The sequence below is a fragment of the Chrysoperla carnea genome, chromosome 1, assembly GCF_905475395.1.
Source record: "Chrysoperla carnea chromosome 1, inChrCarn1.1, whole genome shotgun sequence".
In the NCBI taxonomy this organism is placed as follows: Eukaryota; Metazoa; Arthropoda; class Insecta; order Neuroptera; family Chrysopidae; genus Chrysoperla; species Chrysoperla carnea.
In genome coordinates, this window is record NC_058337.1 from 12,831,086 (window position 1) to 12,849,794 (window position 18,709).

The 18,709-nt window shown below is 31.0% G+C and overlaps 1 protein-coding gene across 3 annotated transcripts; it reads left to right on the top strand.

The window, feature by feature from the left end:
• The first annotated feature begins 513 nt into the window (after positions 1 to 513).
• LOC123305878 (histone-lysine N-methyltransferase PRDM9-like) lies at positions 514 to 8,439 on the top strand. 3 transcript variants are annotated; one of them, XM_044887717.1, is made up of 4 exons: positions 514 to 546; positions 3,825 to 5,068; positions 6,602 to 6,773; positions 8,058 to 8,396. In XM_044887717.1, the coding sequence occupies exons 2-4, from the start codon at positions 3,839 to 3,841 to the stop codon at positions 8,279 to 8,281; spliced, it is 1,626 nt and encodes a 541-aa protein (XP_044743652.1). In that variant the 5' UTR covers positions 514 to 546; positions 3,825 to 3,838; the 3' UTR covers positions 8,282 to 8,396. The 3 variants fall into 3 exon arrangements, 2 of the variants coding, with proteins under 2 accessions (XP_044743652.1, XP_044743651.1); XR_006536868.1 differs by lacking the exon at positions 514 to 546 and adding an exon at positions 8,422 to 8,439 and having other exon boundaries at positions 3,817 to 5,068; positions 8,058 to 8,356; XM_044887716.1 differs by lacking the exon at positions 514 to 546 and having other exon boundaries at positions 3,817 to 5,068.
• Positions 8,440 to 18,709: the final 10,270 nt, after the last annotated feature.

The window sequence follows — 18,709 nt, forward strand, 5'->3', positions numbered from 1 at the left end:
AAATCAATCGGTGTAAACGGTATAGGTAATTGATAGAATATAATATATAGGGATAGAGATACAGATACAGTAATATAGACGTCGCGGCGCATGAATCTATCGTAACTGAATATTTTGGATCGATACAGATAAACGGAATGTTATGATTGGTTGAATAAAATCAATAGTCGCCAAGTACTTTATCGATTTTTAAATGTATAAACATCTATGTAGCTCCTAAATATACATAAAGTAGTCAATACATTTGTAATAGCCCACAGTCAATTATAATCTGTATATCCTGGCGTTTTGCTATTTTATACCGATAAATATATTAACGATTTAATTATTGTTTTCTATATCATGAAAATAGTGTTAAATTACTTAAATTTTAACTGATATTGTATAATTTTCATTTATTCAATCGTTATTTTATTGATTATAAGTATAATTTAAAACAAGCTCATAAATTATAAACAGTAAATTTTGTGATTTAATTTATATATTTTTATTTTCAAATTTTTTTGTAAATCTAAAAAGTGTTTCACCAATAGTTTTTTCTTTAAAGTAAGTACATTAATTGTTATCGTTTTGTTCGAATTAATAATTTTAATATATTTAAATAAATATAGTATGATATTTAAAAATCTTTTAACATGAAAATCGTGCTATTTTGTTGCAACTAATTTTATTTATGTTTTTATTATTAATAAAGTGAATAATTGATTAAATTTTTAAGAAAAGCATTCATTTATCAAACTTTATGTACAATCAAATTTTCCGTCGTCAAAATAATAACATGTTTAACTGGTATTGCGCATGGCTTTAAATATGGAACAATTAACAAATTCAAAATTCTGTGGAATAATTAGAATTTATTTTTCTGTTAAAAAAAGCTACTAAAATTAAATATCATTTTTATACAACTTTTATTGAAAAAAAAAATTAGAGGTAATTTATAATTTGTAATATTATCAAAAAGAAGTGGCGGTGAATTTTTCTACTATACAGGGTAAATCCACATATATGGTACATTAAGTATTTTAAGGCGGTCAATTTAATTTAATTTAGTATTTTCATTGGATATACATATATCCAATAGTAGGAGATTTTTGTAAATAATAAAAAATAATAACAATTAGTCCTGGAGCCATGGCTTATAAATATTCGGGATCACCTAATCTTTGAGACTGCATGTATGCACTTTATGTCTAGTCGACTAATTCTGATATGAAAAAATTTTTGGTTCTTGCCTGGAAAAGTTATTACGTTTGAAAGTTTACCTAGTCACAATAAATTTTTGCAAAAATATCAAAATAATAATACTTGTTTCAAAAGTTTTTGAATCAAAACATTAAAAGTGGAAGAAAAAAACTAGACTCGTACTTTTTTGTAAATAAACGTATTTCATTTTTATTTTAAGTATAATTTTACGAGTAACAAAAATAATAATACTTTCAGGTCTATTGATTTCATGGAACATTGTAATAATGTATGCGTTTTAAAAAAGCTCACTACTTTTATCCAAACAGGCAATCAGGCATATTACACGCTTGCATTTATATCGGAAATGATTAAGAAAATATAGGGATATACAAGCTCTTAGATATCCGACGTCTAACAGTCACAAAAAATTTTTTCAACTTACTATTTTAATTTATATATTTTTATTAAACGATACAAAAAAATTCAACCGTGAAGGACTAAATTGTCTGTAATAATAACTTTTTTGTATTTGAAGAATCCCAACAAGTAAAATATTTTCCCGGAAAAGTGTTCTTTTTCCTCAAAAATTAATATTTAATGAAAAGCGATTAAAAGAAAATAACATTTGCTTATGCCCAACAAAAAAACACATTTACAACACTACCTGTTTGATGTAATTTCATTTATCATATGCCTGGCCCCGGGAACATAAAACTATATTTTTCAAATATATTATTTGTCTCATTGTAAAGCAATAAAGCAATAAAGCAATAAATATTTCATGTTAAAACGAATCAATAAAGGTTAAAATTTATCTAAATGGTCAATTACAATTTTGAATGATTCAAAAATCTCCTACTATTTAAAAAATATTTGTATAAGGGTAAGCCCTTATGTATGTAAACTCCGCCTCCTTAAAACACGTGATGTACCAGTTATACAGATTAACCCTGTATACTTCATTATTTTATTTTTAAGGTTCCGCAGCAAAACGGGGCTACTTCAATTTTCAATACAAAGATTATTGGGTTATAACCTTCACTTCATATGCCGTCACTTATCCTCCTTTATTCACAATTTCGTCGATTTTATTATTTTGATACGGAACACTAATTTAGTAATTTTAGAGCAAGTACTAGCTGTACCCTACCACTCGCTGTGGGACATTATGGTTGCATAGAAATAGATGAGAAGTATCTAGTAAATTTTATGAAATTTGATAAACCCCGATAAAATAGTTCACAACTTTCAAACGGCTGAACTAACTTTCATGTAACTTACAGTTTTTATGTACACATCATGTCCTTTTATTTCGTATTAGACTTGGGTACCTATATTTCAAATATTCAATCGTTCATCACTACTCTCACCCCTCACTCATATCCCCTTGCGTCGGAGTTACAGTTTTGTAATGTACACCTCATGCTCTTTTATTTGATACCCCACTTGGGTATATTTGAAAATATGTAATTGTTCATCCTCATTTTCATGCTCCACCTTTCCACCCCCCGAAAGTTAAAAATAGTTAAAACAAAGAAACTCCTTGAAGCTGGTTGTATAATATGTAAAAATTTGAGCTTAATTGATGCAGAACTTTTTAAGTTTTTGAAGCACACTCTTCAACCCTTTACAGACCTTTTTCGCATTAAAAAGTAGCCTATGCCCTTTCTCAGGCTCTAGACTATTTCTGTACCAAATTTCATTTAAATTGGTTCAGTGGTTTAGGCGTGGTGGCGTAAGAGACAGACAGACAGACAGAATCCTTGTCTATAATATAAGTAAGGATTAGCTAGCCCAGAAATTATTGTACTGCACCCTTCCTGCAAATGTCATAAAAAACATTGATTTGTGGTGCCATTAAGTTTATGCGACACTTTATGCGAATTATAAAAAAAGGCCAACCCATGCTAACTCAATTTTTCGCGATAAACAATGAAAAATGATAAACCTAATACTTACAGTCATGCTAGCTTCGTTGACATAGCATAGAATGTATTTTTATGTGTATAACATTAAAATATAGACTCATCTTTATACCATGTATATATGAAATATACATAGTATATTAAGTTTAGTCCCAAGTTTGTAACGCTTAAAAATAATGATGCTAGGAAAATAATCTTGTCATAGCTGTTCATAAAATCACCTAATTAGTCCATTTCCGGCTGTCCGTCCGTCCGTCCGTCTGTGGACACGATAACTCAAAAACGAAAAAAGATATCGAGCTGAAATTTTTACAGCGTACTCAGGACGTAAAAAGTGAGGTCAAGTTCGTTAATGAGCATCATAGGTCAATTGGGTCTTGGGTCCGTAGGACCCATCTTGTAAACCGTTAGAGATAGAACAAAAGTTTAAATGTAAAAAATGTTCCTTATCAAAAATTAAACAACTTTTGTTTGAAACATTTTTTTGTAAACATCACTGTTTACCCACGAGGGCGTTAATTAGGTGCAAATTTCATAGTATGTATTAATATAGGAATATCAGTTGTGTGTGTGTCTATTTAAAAGATGAATATCTTTTGTTATTTACGTGACGTCAAAAAAACAAACGATTGCGCATCAACACTGTCTATACATGGTATTTCAACAATTAACTCAGTCAATTGTTTGTATTCACTTGTTTTTTTTTAATTTCAGGATACACAAGTGCGATGGCAACACTAAGCAGTGATAACTATCAATTAAAATGGCATTCGTTTGGATCCCACTTACATACATCCGTAGCCACTCTTTTCCAATCAGAATATTACACGGACACAATATTATGTACATCAGATGGTCACCAAGTAAATGCTCACCGATTTCTTTTATCATTGTGTAGTGCATACTTTCAAAACATATTTAAATCGTATGCTAAAGCCAATTCCACATTACCATTAATTGTCATAATGCCACCAGATATTGACATAAAAACATTGAAAACATTGATCCAATACATATATTGTGGTGAGACCACCGTATCAAATGAAATATTGGAAAACGTTTTAAAAGCTGGCGACTTATTAAAAATACGTGGTTTATGGCGTCCAAAAGATGCTGACTCAAACTTAGGTTCACCAGCAGAAGCAACTCAACAAGCAAATACAGAACTTCTTCCAAAAAAAACTCAAAAAATACCACAACAATCTCCGATACCTACTACATCCACAAAACCAATGCCGATGATACGAAAAATTGTACTTTCAAAAGATCGTAATCGTGTTCCAAATATTTTGAATGTACCCCCATTGGAACCAATTTCAAATGCTGTTACTTCTGATGGTATCAAAATTGAAAATGTTCGATCCCAAATGGAAACGGATGTACCATTACGAACATACAGCAATATTAAATTAGAATATAAAAAGATGGATAAGTTTCAAAAAATTAATCCAAAAATTGATCAAAAGAAAGCGGATGATAAAGCCAAAGATGGTGATTCATATAATTCACAAGAAGAAAAACACGGAGAAAAAAAATTGATAAAAGTATTGTTAAAAAATCCACCACAAAAACAACAGTCATCTTCAGCATCATCATCGAGTGACATTCCAGAAGATAAGCATCATGAGCCTGACGAACATTTAGATGATACTGATAAATATTTAGTGATCAAAGAGGAGCCAATCGAGTGGGATCAACTGGATGATGTAGATTTGTCAGAAAATGAATTGTTTCAATCAGAAATGACAATCAAACCTGAAATCATTTTTCCAAATGACGAAGAAGAAGAATATCAAATGCATATTGAAGAAGAGAAAGACGATAATTATTATTCACCATTAACATGCGAATTGTGTTCGGAAACATTTACAATACCTGCTGATTGGGTGCGACATATTGAAGGACATTCGGATCTATATCAACCAGCAAAACGACAACGAAGAGGACGATCAAATCCGGTAAAGTATTGTATTATATATTATACTAGCTTGATACCCGCCCGCTTCACTTGGCTTAAAAGTTAAAACCACCGCTTTATAGCCTCCACCCTCTCTTGATATGCACAGTTTTCAATTTTGTTAAATGTAACATAGTCATAATTCATTGAGTATATCAAAAAGTTGCCTATGGTTTGTTTGTTTGTTACGCTTTCACGCTAAAACTAGCGAATGGTTTTTAATGAAACTGTACAGCTGTAACAAACAAACAAACATGCTTACTTTCACATTTATAATATACCTGAGTGATAATCACCCGCTTCGCTGGGTTTAAAAGCAAAGATTGATAAAGATTGCTCTCGCTTATCCCGTTTCTATAACACTCGAAATAATGGTAAAGATTGTTTTACACAGGTAAAATATATGTGTGGTTTTCTATTTTTTTTAAATGCATAATAGTCGTAATTATTCATTGAGTATATCAGAGAAGATGGCCGTGAAATATTTTATATTGACTATTTTTACAGAAATCTGTAATTTACGGTAATGTCAAATTAAATTAATTTTAATTTATTATTATTATACCATGTATATATGAAATATACATAGTATATTAAGTTTCGTCCCAAGTTTGTAACGCTTAAAAATATTGATGCTACGAACAAAATTTTGGTATAGGTGTTCATAGAATCACCTAATTAATCCATTTCCGGTTGTCCGTCCGTCCGTCCGTCCGTCTGTGGTCACGATAACTCAAAAACGAAAAAAGATATCGATCTGAAATTTTTACAGCGTACTCAGGACGTAAAAAGTGAGGTCAAGTTCGTAAATGAGCATCATAGGTCAATTGGGTCTTGGGTCCGTAGGACCCATCTTGTAAACCTTTAGAGATAGAACAAAAGTTTAAATGTAAAAAATGTTGCTTATAAAAAAATATAAAACTTTTGTTTGAAACATTTTTTTGTAAACATCACTGTTTACCCACGAGGGCGTTAATTAGGTGCAAATTTTATAGTATGTATTAATATAGGAATATCAAAGTGAATATCTTTTGTTATTTACGTGACGTCAAAAAAACAAACGATTGCGCATCAACACTTGCGCATTATATGAGAATATCAGTTAAATATGTCAGATATGTATGTATGATAAATGTGACAGAGTTATCAACACTGCCTATACATGGTATTTCAACAATTTACTCAGTCAATTGTTTGTTTTCACTTGTTTTTTTATTAATATATCTTTATATATTATATCCCATGTGGTATTCTGAAATATGAGCTACATTGCTGTACAGTTTCATTAAAAACCATTCGCTAGTTTTAGCGTGAAAGCTTAACAAACAAACATGCTTACTTTCGCATTTATAATAGATAGATAGATAGAGATAGGGATGTATTATTGGATATAGGTACTCTATTTGTCATATTTTACCCAAATATACAGACAAAAAATAACTTGAAAAAAAATTGTAGAATTTGATGGGGGACATCATGTTCTGACATCAGATTATAGGCCAAAATTATTACTAATAAAGCTACTCTTTTTCAGGACGATGACAATACGAAATTGCCACCATTAGTGTGTGATTTATGCCAAAAAATTCTTCCAACACCAGCTGAATGGGTGCGTCATATACAACAAACGCATACCGAAAAAGAATTAGCTGCAAGTAACAATAGTAATGGAAATCCCAAACCAAAAAATATACAAGCCATAGCAGGTAAATTCGAAAAGCCTATTAACAAAATAACAAATCAATGAAATTTGTCCATTTATCAGGCTTTTGTCCACTAAGAATAAATCGGTTATATAAAAGTTTCTAATGATTAATCATTATACATTTTTATAAAAAATAAGAATTATTATTATTTTTATAAAATAAGTTTAGTAAAATTAGATATTCACTCACGTGAGAGCAAACACCAATGAGAAAGTATTGAAAGTAATACATCACGTCATGACAAACGCTATGTAAACAATATTACATTTTAATAGAACGGAGCAGCTTACTTGATTACATTGTCATTCAAGACGCCATGACACTCTATATTGTTTTCGAAATAAATTTGAATTGGTTTTTGAATCTTATTTAAAATGTTATTTTTTTATTTTTATCGAGTTTATTTAAAGTCGCTCTGACAACCCAGGTCTTTGGCGACTGGTTTTTATGTTACATGAAAGTAATGCTTAAAATTTTTTTTAATAAAAAAATTTTACTCAACATATTATGATTATGGTGAATAGTTTATTTATAATAATAATTTACCTCTAAAACGCCAGTACTCAAGGTACGAAAATGGCGGTGATTCATGAAGTTTTATGATGTAATTAATTCCCTTAGAGTAATGTTAGAAGACTATTAGTCTATAACGGAACGAATTTCTCTTCAGTAAGAGCACTGAAAAGTGTATGTAGTGTATATTAGAACGCACCCTTAGTATTATCATACTCTTCAAACCAATAACATATATAAACATATATAATAAGGACATGAAACCTCCTATGCCGAGCTAAAGTACCCGTGGTTTAATTTAAGTTGCCTATCTGGATGGGTCTAGTCATCGATCGTGGCGTACTTTGGATTGCGCATCAGACTGTCCAAGTGATTGAAAATATGTTTTCAATCACTTTCAATTGATTGAAAAAGGCAAACAATTGAAAACAAAATACAGCCTGATGCGCAGTACGAAGTATACTTAACAACCTAGAGGATTAGACCTCGCCCAGGCAGGCACCTTTTTTCCTGCTACCCTCTCCACTCTAGTTTTACGTCCTTAGTACATATATTCTTGCTTCAAACACTTTTTAAAAAGTTTTGGGGGAAAATTGCCGCTATACTATCCTACATAAATATTTTTGAAACTTATCTCATTTATAAAAATAATAAAAGCGGTGATATTTAGCACTATCTATACAGGGTTTTTCAACAATTATCTCAGTCATTTGTTGATCTAAACTTACATACGGTATATATTGATTAATTGTGTATATGTGTTGTTTTCAGGTAACTTAAAAGTTTGTAGCATATGCAGCAAACGATTCCCATCGCACGCAAGTATGGTAATTCATGCTAGAACTCATACGGGCGAACGACCATTTTTGTGTACACTCTGCAATAAAGGATTCAACGTAAAAAGTAATTTATTAAGACATTTGAGAACATTGCATGACAAGATCATTAATTCGGCTGATGTTGGTGATAAACCTGAAGCAACGTGCTCAGAATAAAGGAGTTCATTAAATGATACCTAAGAATAAACGGTGCAATTGAAATTTTTTCCAATGTGCAGGATGGTGCAAAAGGTACGTGCATATATAAAATCGGAATAACTTACTACAATTATTTAATTTTTATATTTTAACTTCAGATTCTTAAAGTGTAAGCCTGAGTGTTTTTTTTCGCGCTGAATAAGTTTATTTCTGTTTTAATCAGACTATAAGGCTGGATTAAAATTGATTGAGGTGTGTTGCTTACAGACATTTGCTGAAGTGCTGACAGACCAACTACCTTAGAATATGTGTCACCAAAAATAAATAAACAACAAACTCCGCAAAACGTGGGGTTCGTTATTTGCCCATTCTGAATGAGTCATTATGAATGGATATATAATTGTGGATGCATAAGCATTCGTTTGTATATATTTTATTCGCCATACATGTTTGTCCACTAGAGGACATTGAATGATCAATTTCTGCTCCATTTGAACTTACACTGGTAGCTCCTTTATTGAAACATAGCACTGCTCACTGACTGGTCGTTCGCATAGGCTACAAGATTGACCTAGTAAGGAGCCATTATCGGGCACTCATATAAAAGTGTTTATTTTCATCTTTTTCATTCCATTTAACATTATCGAGCATAGTATGCAATTTGCTCCGTGTGAACAAAGGTGAGCTGAAATTTTACTATTTACTATTTCACTATTCGTTTTCATTTCAAATTTGGCGCTACATTCGAAGTTGTATACACTGTAAGATACACTGTAGGTCATTGACATTATAGTGCATAAACTGAGCATCGCCTATCTTTCGGCACAGTGAGAGACAATTGCTTGGGTCAGCTAGGGACATTTATCTAAAAAAATACATTAATTAATCCCTGAACCAAACAAATGGGGTAAGTTTGACCGCTATGTGTGTGTGTGTCTGTCTGTCTGTCTGTGACATCGTAGCGCCAAAACGTATGAACCTATTTTGATTTTTTTAATTCGTTCTTAATAATTGGCGATGAAAAAGTAATTTAGTAGAGAGTGTTCTTAAATATGTTTGAAGTGCGAGCTTAGGGTTCCGTACCCGAAAAATTTGTCGGAGGTTTTTTAAATTTTGTAAATTTCACTTGTTAAAAGAATATAGGGTCATTTAGCAAAAAAATATACATTGAATATAGGGACATTTATCAAAAAAACATACATCGAATGTCAAATTTTCATATCTCTAAATGTTTTTCATAAAACTGAACTTTTTCGCTATTGTAAACTTATCGATGACGAATCTACAATGACAAATATGACAGCACGCTTAAAATAGTTTGAGGGTTTGACGCTCAGTCTATGTAACTTAATGGTCTAAGCTGTAATGGTCTATAACATAGAACCGTAATGTGGCCATCCAAACGGTTGATCGTTATAGAGAGAGATCTAAAAAAAGTACTCAGACATGCGCGTGTTTATAAAATAATTTAAAATATTAATATTCGCCCGTTGTCAGGCTGCGAGACAAAAAGGGAAGACGAGCTTTTTTTCCTTCGACGGTCTTTTTTTAGCAGTCAATAATTCACTTATTGCGTTTCCTATGCTTTTACGTCTCTAGTATATATAACCTCTTTGAAAAATATACATTTTATATAATATGTATAAAAGTCTAAGTATAAGTCTTTTTCAGGCGCCATTATTCCTTCTTAATGAACAATAAATAAAGTTTCTTGTACATACACTCGGTGAACACATGTACACTATCATACCCGTTTTACCAGTACATATAACAGTTTCTGACGCCATGAGCACTGGCCAGTATACTGGTGAATATTACGGAACACACCCTTGGTACCCGTTGGGCCTATCTAGTAATATAGATCTAGACTCTACTATTCTTAATAAACTTTCATTTACATGGCATATTTTGTATTTTTATTTTTCAATCTACAAAATTGCATATTTGATGGGGCAATAATTGATGGAATTAATGGTGACGACAAAACCGTACAAGATATAACGCATGAATATGGTCATTTAATGACCGAAAAATGATTTTACTAGAACGTACATTCGATTGGTCGCTTAAGGACCGTTTATATCTGTAACCTATATCTGCTCACTCAATGATTCATAAGTCTCATTCAGAATGATCATTGTTGGCTCGTACAAAGGAGTCACGTTGAGAACTGGAAAATAATGCAACAAAATGTGGAAAGAAAAATTTATGATGTATAAGAATCTAAGGCATAGAATACATAGTATATGATCTGAAGTTAAAATATCAAAATGAATAAATTTATAAAAAGATATTTCAATTTTAAATGTGTGCGTGACTTTTGCGCCAGCCTGTATTACCTAAAATTATGTCGTCCTTTATAAAATCAAATACATAATAATATTCATTTAATTATTTATCTTAATATAAGTCTAATTTTGTAATAAATTCAATATAATTATTATTATTTTACTCTGAATAATAACTACTTTTTATAAATTATTTACAATTTTTTTTTCATTATTTAATTAATATACCAACCAGGCTAGGGGGTTTGGCAATCAATACCTTCCCTCCCGCGCCTTTTCGCCTGTAGGACACTTTTTCGCCTGAAGAATACATTCGATTTGGGACCATCATACTTAATTTTCCAATCTCAATCAATTTTCCAAATACCCCCCCCCCCCCCACGAAAACCCCCTTCAAAATTCATAACTCCCAAATCTACTCCATCAAAATGTTGTTCCAAAAAAATTTCACCCCCCTGAAAATTACTCACCTTCTTACATTCCCTCCCATCGTTTACCACGTTTTCTCATTTTGGGAGGGTGGAGGTGCCGACAATGAAAAAGTTGAAGTTTTCATTCAGCGAATCATTGATTCATTTACTATCCATCAACCCACTTGCTTCGTTTGGCCTACCAACAACTGGTGGTACTTTAGTTGGTGTTTAATCAATTATATCCTTGAACAATTAGCTTTCGGCCACTGAGCTTGCTTAAATAGTACCTACTCTCCCCATCAACAACATTTTAATAATTACATCCATCCATATACCTATACGGTACTACATGAAAGATATTCCATATATCTAATAGACATGATACGGTATAAAGGCACCATATCCAGCATCTTAGGCTGATATATAGTTAAACATGCACCAATGAAAAATACATAACATAGGTATTAATTTATAATTATGTTCTAAGATAATTCGAGTTCTCGCGGGTAAACAATGATGTTTAGAAAAAAATGGTTCAAACAAAAATTTTTTACATTTAAACTTTTGTTCTATCTTTAACGGTTTACAAGATGGGTCCTACTGACCTAGAGACCCAATTGACCTATCTTGCTCATTTACGAACTGGACCTTACTTTTTACGTCCTAAGCACGCTATAAAAATTTCAGCTTGATACCTCTTTTCGTTTTTGAGTAGTCGTGATGACAGACGGCTGACAGACAGACGTACAACCGGAAATGGACTAATGAAGTTATTTTATAAACACCTAGAACAAAATTTTGTTCGTAGCATCAATATTTTTAAGCTTTACAAACTTGGGACTAAACTTAGTATATCTTGATATATATTTCAGATATATACAGGGTACAATAAGTTTGTAATGACATGATATACCAAATTTAAGTTGCCTGAATGGAATCGCTGTAGACGCGTTTAAGCGTCAAATTAGGTCACGTGGTCAATTAAGGCCGTATTTCCACAGTTTAGCTTTTTATTCTCAGAATTGATTTAGTGGCTAATATGTTTTATTAAAAATGAGGTTGGGGGTTTACTTATATTATATACTTTTTTGACGCTCATTTTTTAAATTTGACGCTGGGCATAACTATTTTTTTCAGCTAAGTGGAATCCTAATTTGACGCTGAAATCCAGCCTCAAGGGTCATCATTAGGTTACATCTTTAGATTGGACTCATGGAGTAAATGGAAAAGATACTTTTAATTCCATATAAATATATTTATAAACGTTCAGTAACAATTTTTTTAAATACAATCTTTTTGTATAGATATAAACAATCGCAGATTAAAGTTTGAAATCTACACTTTATGCATAACTTCGATTATTTTAAAAATTAGTATTCAATATATTAAGAATGTATGAGCACATTACCGGACTGTTAGTGTGGAAATAGATAATATCTAAATATATTTTACAGGATATATTTGAATTAATGGTTAAGAATCAAGGATATGATAGTGTACACTAGAATAATTATAATTTGGTATACAGGGAGTCTCAGGAGTAACGAATGCCCTTATTGCATCAGGTAGCTATTAATTAAATTACGCAGCCAATCAGAACCCTGTATACTTACTCATTCTTATAAAATTGTTTTTCAAAACACTGCAAAACTAAAATAAACTATTGGCAGAAAATATTTCCACCAGGATAATTCAAAAACTTACGGTACAATTGCTCTTACATTCTTAATAATTTATTTAATTAAAAGCATATTTCTAAAAATATTATTGCACAAATAATTTTTAACGTCAATTTTTATGGAAAATAGAACAATAGACTAACGGCTTATTTTCAAAATAACCCATATTTTTCAATTTTTTTTTAAATCTATATTATTTCTGGCAGGTTAATAGTGCAGGCGCTGCATGGAGATGAGTATGAAAAATATCAGGACCGCATTTTGTCAATTGATTCTTGACAAAATTCTTGTCAATTGAAACCCTATTATTTTTGTATCCGTATATTTTGCACCTCAACTCCATCTAGCGCCCGCCTTTTAATGTTTGTAAATCAAGGTATACCGTATCAACATTCGGTAAATATTAATCAATCAATAGTTTTTGCAAAATTGACTATAATTAAGATGTTCCGTTTTCAACGAACTAGGCATTTATGTTTAAAAGGGCACATTCCATCCCATGAAAAAAGAAATCCTTATACTAAATGAACACTCTTGTATCAGTATGTTTGTCTGTCCGCCTGTCACAAAGTTGAAATTTGATACAAATGCAGAATTTGATGACGTAATCACAGACGTATAGCTCAACGCGACGTGTTCTGATGAACTTTTCGAGGGGTAAATTATATAAATATCAAATATAGGTGGAGATGTAGTACCTACAGTCAAATGTACCTTGAATCATTCAATTGTTCTCGGGAGATATTGATATTTACTGGGCAGTATTTATATTAAGATAGGGGTATTTTACCAGAATGCAGGTAGGCTAAAGACTGATTGTCAAAGAAATTTTGTTCTTCTGATTGCCAATCATACTCAACGTAAATCATTGAATATTGGTAAGTCTATATACCATATTCCAGTTTTAAACTCAAATATGCAAATTGATGTACCTTGAATCTAATAACATAATGCAGACACCATTGACACATGGTAAAATGCATAAGTGGGAAAAGAGGTCTCATTTACCCTAAGTCTTTTAAATTACCAGTAGAAGCTGTTGCTGGACGCTTAGACACACTAAGATTAATGCATGCCTGTTAGAGAAACGTGTAAGGTTTTCAATGTTTCGATTACATACATTCTATGATGCAGTTCCCGAGCGTAAACTGTAATGATTAAATGTTGTAGAGAATATCTTCAGGTACAATCGGCGGAAGAAGTGTTGTAGAATAACAGTGCTATAAATAGAGAACAGTGCTCTACACCTTCTCCTATTCTGTAGATTTTAGTTATTCATACCAAGTATACTTTTCAATTCATAGTTCTTTTCAAATCAATAGCTCAATATCCGGGAGCTCACTGTCGTTTTTGGTCTCTAATTGAGAAATTGTAAATTCTTCTAAATCGAGAAATTGATAAATTGACTTGGAAACATTTGTCTGGTATTCTGCAACAAAGCACCGCCATTGAGAAAATCTGATTCGGGATGGTTGTTATACAATAGATGAACGTTTCTCGATATTTTACAGGCCTTGGTCCTTCATAAAAAAATGGCACAAAAGTTAGTTAATATTGTAGAGGATCTCAATCCGAATGATATCTGACCCATGCGTCACCTGAATTCGAAGCGGTTGCCCGGCGCTCGATTTTTCCACTCACTCAAAAAACATAATCGATTCCTCATCGAACAATAGCTTCAAATTTGGTTAAAATTCAAATTCCGTAAAAACCAGGGAGTGCAAAAGAATTCATGATAATTGCAAAAGCTATCGAATGACACCAATTTGAAGTTATGAGAGCGCGGAAAAGTCGAGCGAGTAGATAAATGCTTCCATGAGGTTCATTTTCTGTTGCTTATTAAGGACCCCAGTTCATACAACAACGACAGGGGGGGTCCCGATCTACAAAGAAAACGAATCTACTATAAAAAAAAGTCAACTTCTATTCTTTAACTTCTATCATTTATTATGTTTTTTATGCAAAGCAAAAAACATAATCCAGACCTCGCTTTTCAAACGACGCAAGTTCGCAAGTGTATTTCTGACAAGATAAATACCTGTTCGTTTAAAATAGTTTTTTTTTTGTAAAAGGGTAAAAGGTATATATTTAGTAGAGGGTATAATGTCTCGGTTTTCTCTTCTTAAATATATTTGCAATGATCGTTGAATAACCTATCGAACACATATTAATTTGTAAGCATTATAACTACTAATATACTAAGAGACAAGTGTGCTAAGTTTTGAACGTAAACTGGACTTCTGGCATTAGTATACCATACCAACATATTTTGTCAGTAAACACTTACTCTATGCTTAATTGAAAATTCGCAAATCTGGCTACTCCAGAAACCATTGGTTAACATAATTTTAACAGCGTTTAAGATACCCCAGAAGTTTCCAGAGTGTTTTGGAATTTTTAATATCCAAAATGATAACAAAAAATTTGATCTAAGTACAAAACATACAATTTTTCGCCTACAGTTTGGTTTTATATGCATTTTCCAGCATTTGTGCTTAAAAAATAATTTGCGCTCGAATAAAACTGATTGCGCGTAAAAACTGAATTTTGGAATGCATTTTCCAGTATACCATTAATTATTTTAGAAGTCTAGCTTACGATCATAATTTAACAGGCTTGGCTCTTAGTTTTCAAGCTTACTACGTAAATCCACACAATATAAGGAAGCAGTTTAATTAAAATATTAACAATAAAAAAGGTATCCATATTTAAAAAAATAAAAATTTAACGTTTTACTGGTAAAAGACAAATATTATGTTTCTTAAGTAGCCCCAGTTCATACTAACAATAATAAAAAAGAGCTGGTTAGTCTAATTGTGCATATACGGAAAGTTGACAGGTTGAAACTGTTTACTTTGATTCAACAGGTAGAAGCTCATCCTGAAATTAAATCAGTTTTACCCTTACAATTGAGAGGCGTCTTGTATCAGGCTCTTAATTTGTCAAGGAACACATAAACCTGCATGATTTGATACAAGGAAAAATGTTAGTAAGCTTTGTAACTTGTATAAAAGCTCGCTCGAAAACTTTAAGATCTCGACATAATTTCATGCAAAAAAAAAAAATAAATTGCATGTTGAAAAATAAAAATTTTTTGCAAAACGGGTTAAATCTTAAAATGTTTATGATAGGCGGTATAAATTTTTGTTTATTTTATTTTATTTTTTACTTTTTTGGTATGGAACTATTATATAAGTTACAGAAGTTACTTGCATTTTCCTGGGGTATCAAATTGCACATACGTAGTTTTTTTCACAAATTTAAAACCTGATACGTATCAGATTCTAAACTTGCGAAATTTCTGTCAAGTACCTGATAAATCAACAAAATTTCTATTCACTATTATTTCTCACAAAATTTTACCAGCTCCTTCATTATAATTTTCGCCTCCAATTATAAATATTGTCGTTTGTATTTGATCAAAGTTATTTGAAAGCAGAAAAATTTCTGTTTGACTAGAAGATTAACATTATCATTTACGCTCTATTTAGGGATAATTTTTTATTTCAATTGCACAATTTGTTAAAATTAATAACCCACAGTAGTATACATATAGGGTAATGTGTTTTGGCTTGGGTATAATGTACCTTGGATCACATTCAATTTCTTGAAACATACTGATATCTATGAGGGAAAAATTTATATGACAGCCCCAACTTTGTCCGAAGCCAAGCAACCGAGAAAATGATTGTCCATGCGCTTTCGTTTTGAAGTAAGAAAAATAAAAATTTTGTTTTTACCTTTAAGTGTTATTGTATTTTAAATCACATTCTACCTAAATCATCAAATTTTAGAAAAGACGTGCCATCTTGTACCTTGGTTAAGAAAACCCATTTCAAATCGTTCAATCATTTTTATTAGTTTTAAATTGTCTGCTACAATGGTATAGTTTTGAATGAATTAGATATGAATCTTTGAATCGTTTTAAACGGAAATATATAGTTTTTCACTGAACTATATATACGATTAAAAATGATTTCTTTTCAAAACATCTCGAAAATAGACGAACGATTTAAAACCATTTAATATTATTAAAATTTTAATGGTTTTGAAATGTTTTAAATGGTTTTTTGGATGGAAACTGTACACACATTTACGTAATTGATCGCCATCAAAGCAATTACTAAACTACATATGAAGTTTCAAATGTGTGATAACTTGATAAGCAATAAAAACTTTCACTAATATGTACTGTGGCCTAAAATACACGGTGTCCCAAAAGTAGTGAACTGCAGAAAATGATGGATATATAATGGAATTCTAAGATGAACATTATTTTGAATTGACCGTTAATTTCACTGCAAATATTAAACTTGGCGAAAAAATGATCTGATGGTAAATTGTAGAAAATTTTATTTCCTACAACGGCTTTACTTGTTATAAAAATTTCAGTTTTTCTAATATCAGTAGAACAATTCTTAAAATTAAAAACGGTAATTAACGAAGCACTAATTCCATCTCCTATTCAATATTTTCCTGTTGTTCATTACTCTGTATTCTGTATATTTCAATTAAATTATTTTTATACAATAGCAAATTATCTAAAATATTATGCTTGTAATATTATTCCCCTTTAATCTGACTAAAGAATTTGATCAATTAAAATTTGATTAGTTTTCGATATTCGAATCAAAACTAACTATTCCATAACCTTCATTTTAATTCAATATTTAATCACCAATTGCCAAAAACAATTTTTACGATCACTATATACAATGTAAAACTATTGCACATCTTCCATATTTTTAAGAAACATTTATGCTATCGCGAAAAAGTATTCCATCTTAACATTAAAAACTAAAAATATTCAAGTTAATTTTTAAAAGATTGTTGATTATTAAAAACTTATTGCAATCATGTAAAAACCTGTTCAACTTTTTGTTTATTTGTTTGTTAATTAATAGCATAGATAATTAGCGCATTAAATATTGCAAGTCGTATTTCCACCAGGGAAAAGTGTTAAATCTTAAATATTTACTATTGGAAGGAACTATATCCTATACAACATCCGATGCCTAGTAAATATCCTGAAAATCTATGCATAATGCTTCAGGTAGTATGGCAGTATCAAAGTCATAGCACTCTAGTCAAGTCGATGCACGGGTAGTTAGCCATTCATAAAAATAGGCATCCAATCATAAGCATTATAACTAAAAATTAAAACCACTCGACTCTGACTGAGACTGACTAATTAATGATTTTGATAGATTAAAAATAAATTATTAAATAATTATTAATAGTCTAGTGGTTTTAATTTTTAGTTACACTCTTCTTATTGGCTGCCTATTTTAATTAAAAGCTAATAACTATCCGTGCACCAGATCAAAAAATGGAAAAGGACTTTTCGTCTTAGAATTTTATTTTCTACCTGATGCAACAAAAGCGTGCGGTACTTACGGAACACCCTGTATAACTTTTGTCATAAGATGTGTTTATAATTTATAAATTAAATCTAATAGCTACTTTTAAGAAATTAAAAAAATTAATTTATATGAATTAATTTGACTTGTACTAAGCACTAACAACTTTCGCAAAATGTTCGCAATGTTAAGTTCATATTAATATATTACTGGTAAATATAATCTAAAATGTCAAATGTGTGATGCCGCTATATTTCAAATTATTTTGAGTAAACAAGCACACATTTTAAATATATGTTTTAATGATAAATATTATTACAAAGCAATTTAATTTCGAAAATTTGAATTCAACGCACTTAATATACACACGCTATATATACAGGGTGGACCATTTTAATATATTATGGCTAATAGCTTGTGTTATAGATACCGAATCAAAAAACAATTTAAACAAAAGTTACAGAGTTTGATGGTGGATATCAAGTTCTGACATTTGATTGAATCTAATTTCCGGGTTGCTTTAATAATCAATTTAGGTCCTAAAAGGTAAGAGAATAACACTAATTTAAAATTTGATCCTCATACAAAAACTAATCGAAAGAAAACTCGCTAGCTACAGAAAAATGCTTTAAATAGAGGACATTCGTGTCCATGACTTTGGCCTGAAATTTTAGTTTTAAGGTCTTTTGATCTTTATCTTCAAATA

Coding starts and splice junctions, on each gene's coding strand:
- LOC123305878 (XM_044887717.1), top strand. CDS start 3,839: ATGGCAACACTAAGCAGTGATAACTATCAATTAAAATGGCATTCGTTT. Junction 5,069..6,601: donor GAAGAGGACGATCAAATCCG/GTAAAGTATTGT, acceptor ACTCTTTTTCAG/GACGATGACAATACGAAATT. Junction 6,774..8,057: donor AAATATACAAGCCATAGCAG/GTAAATTCGAAA, acceptor TGTTGTTTTCAG/GTAACTTAAAAGTTTGTAGC.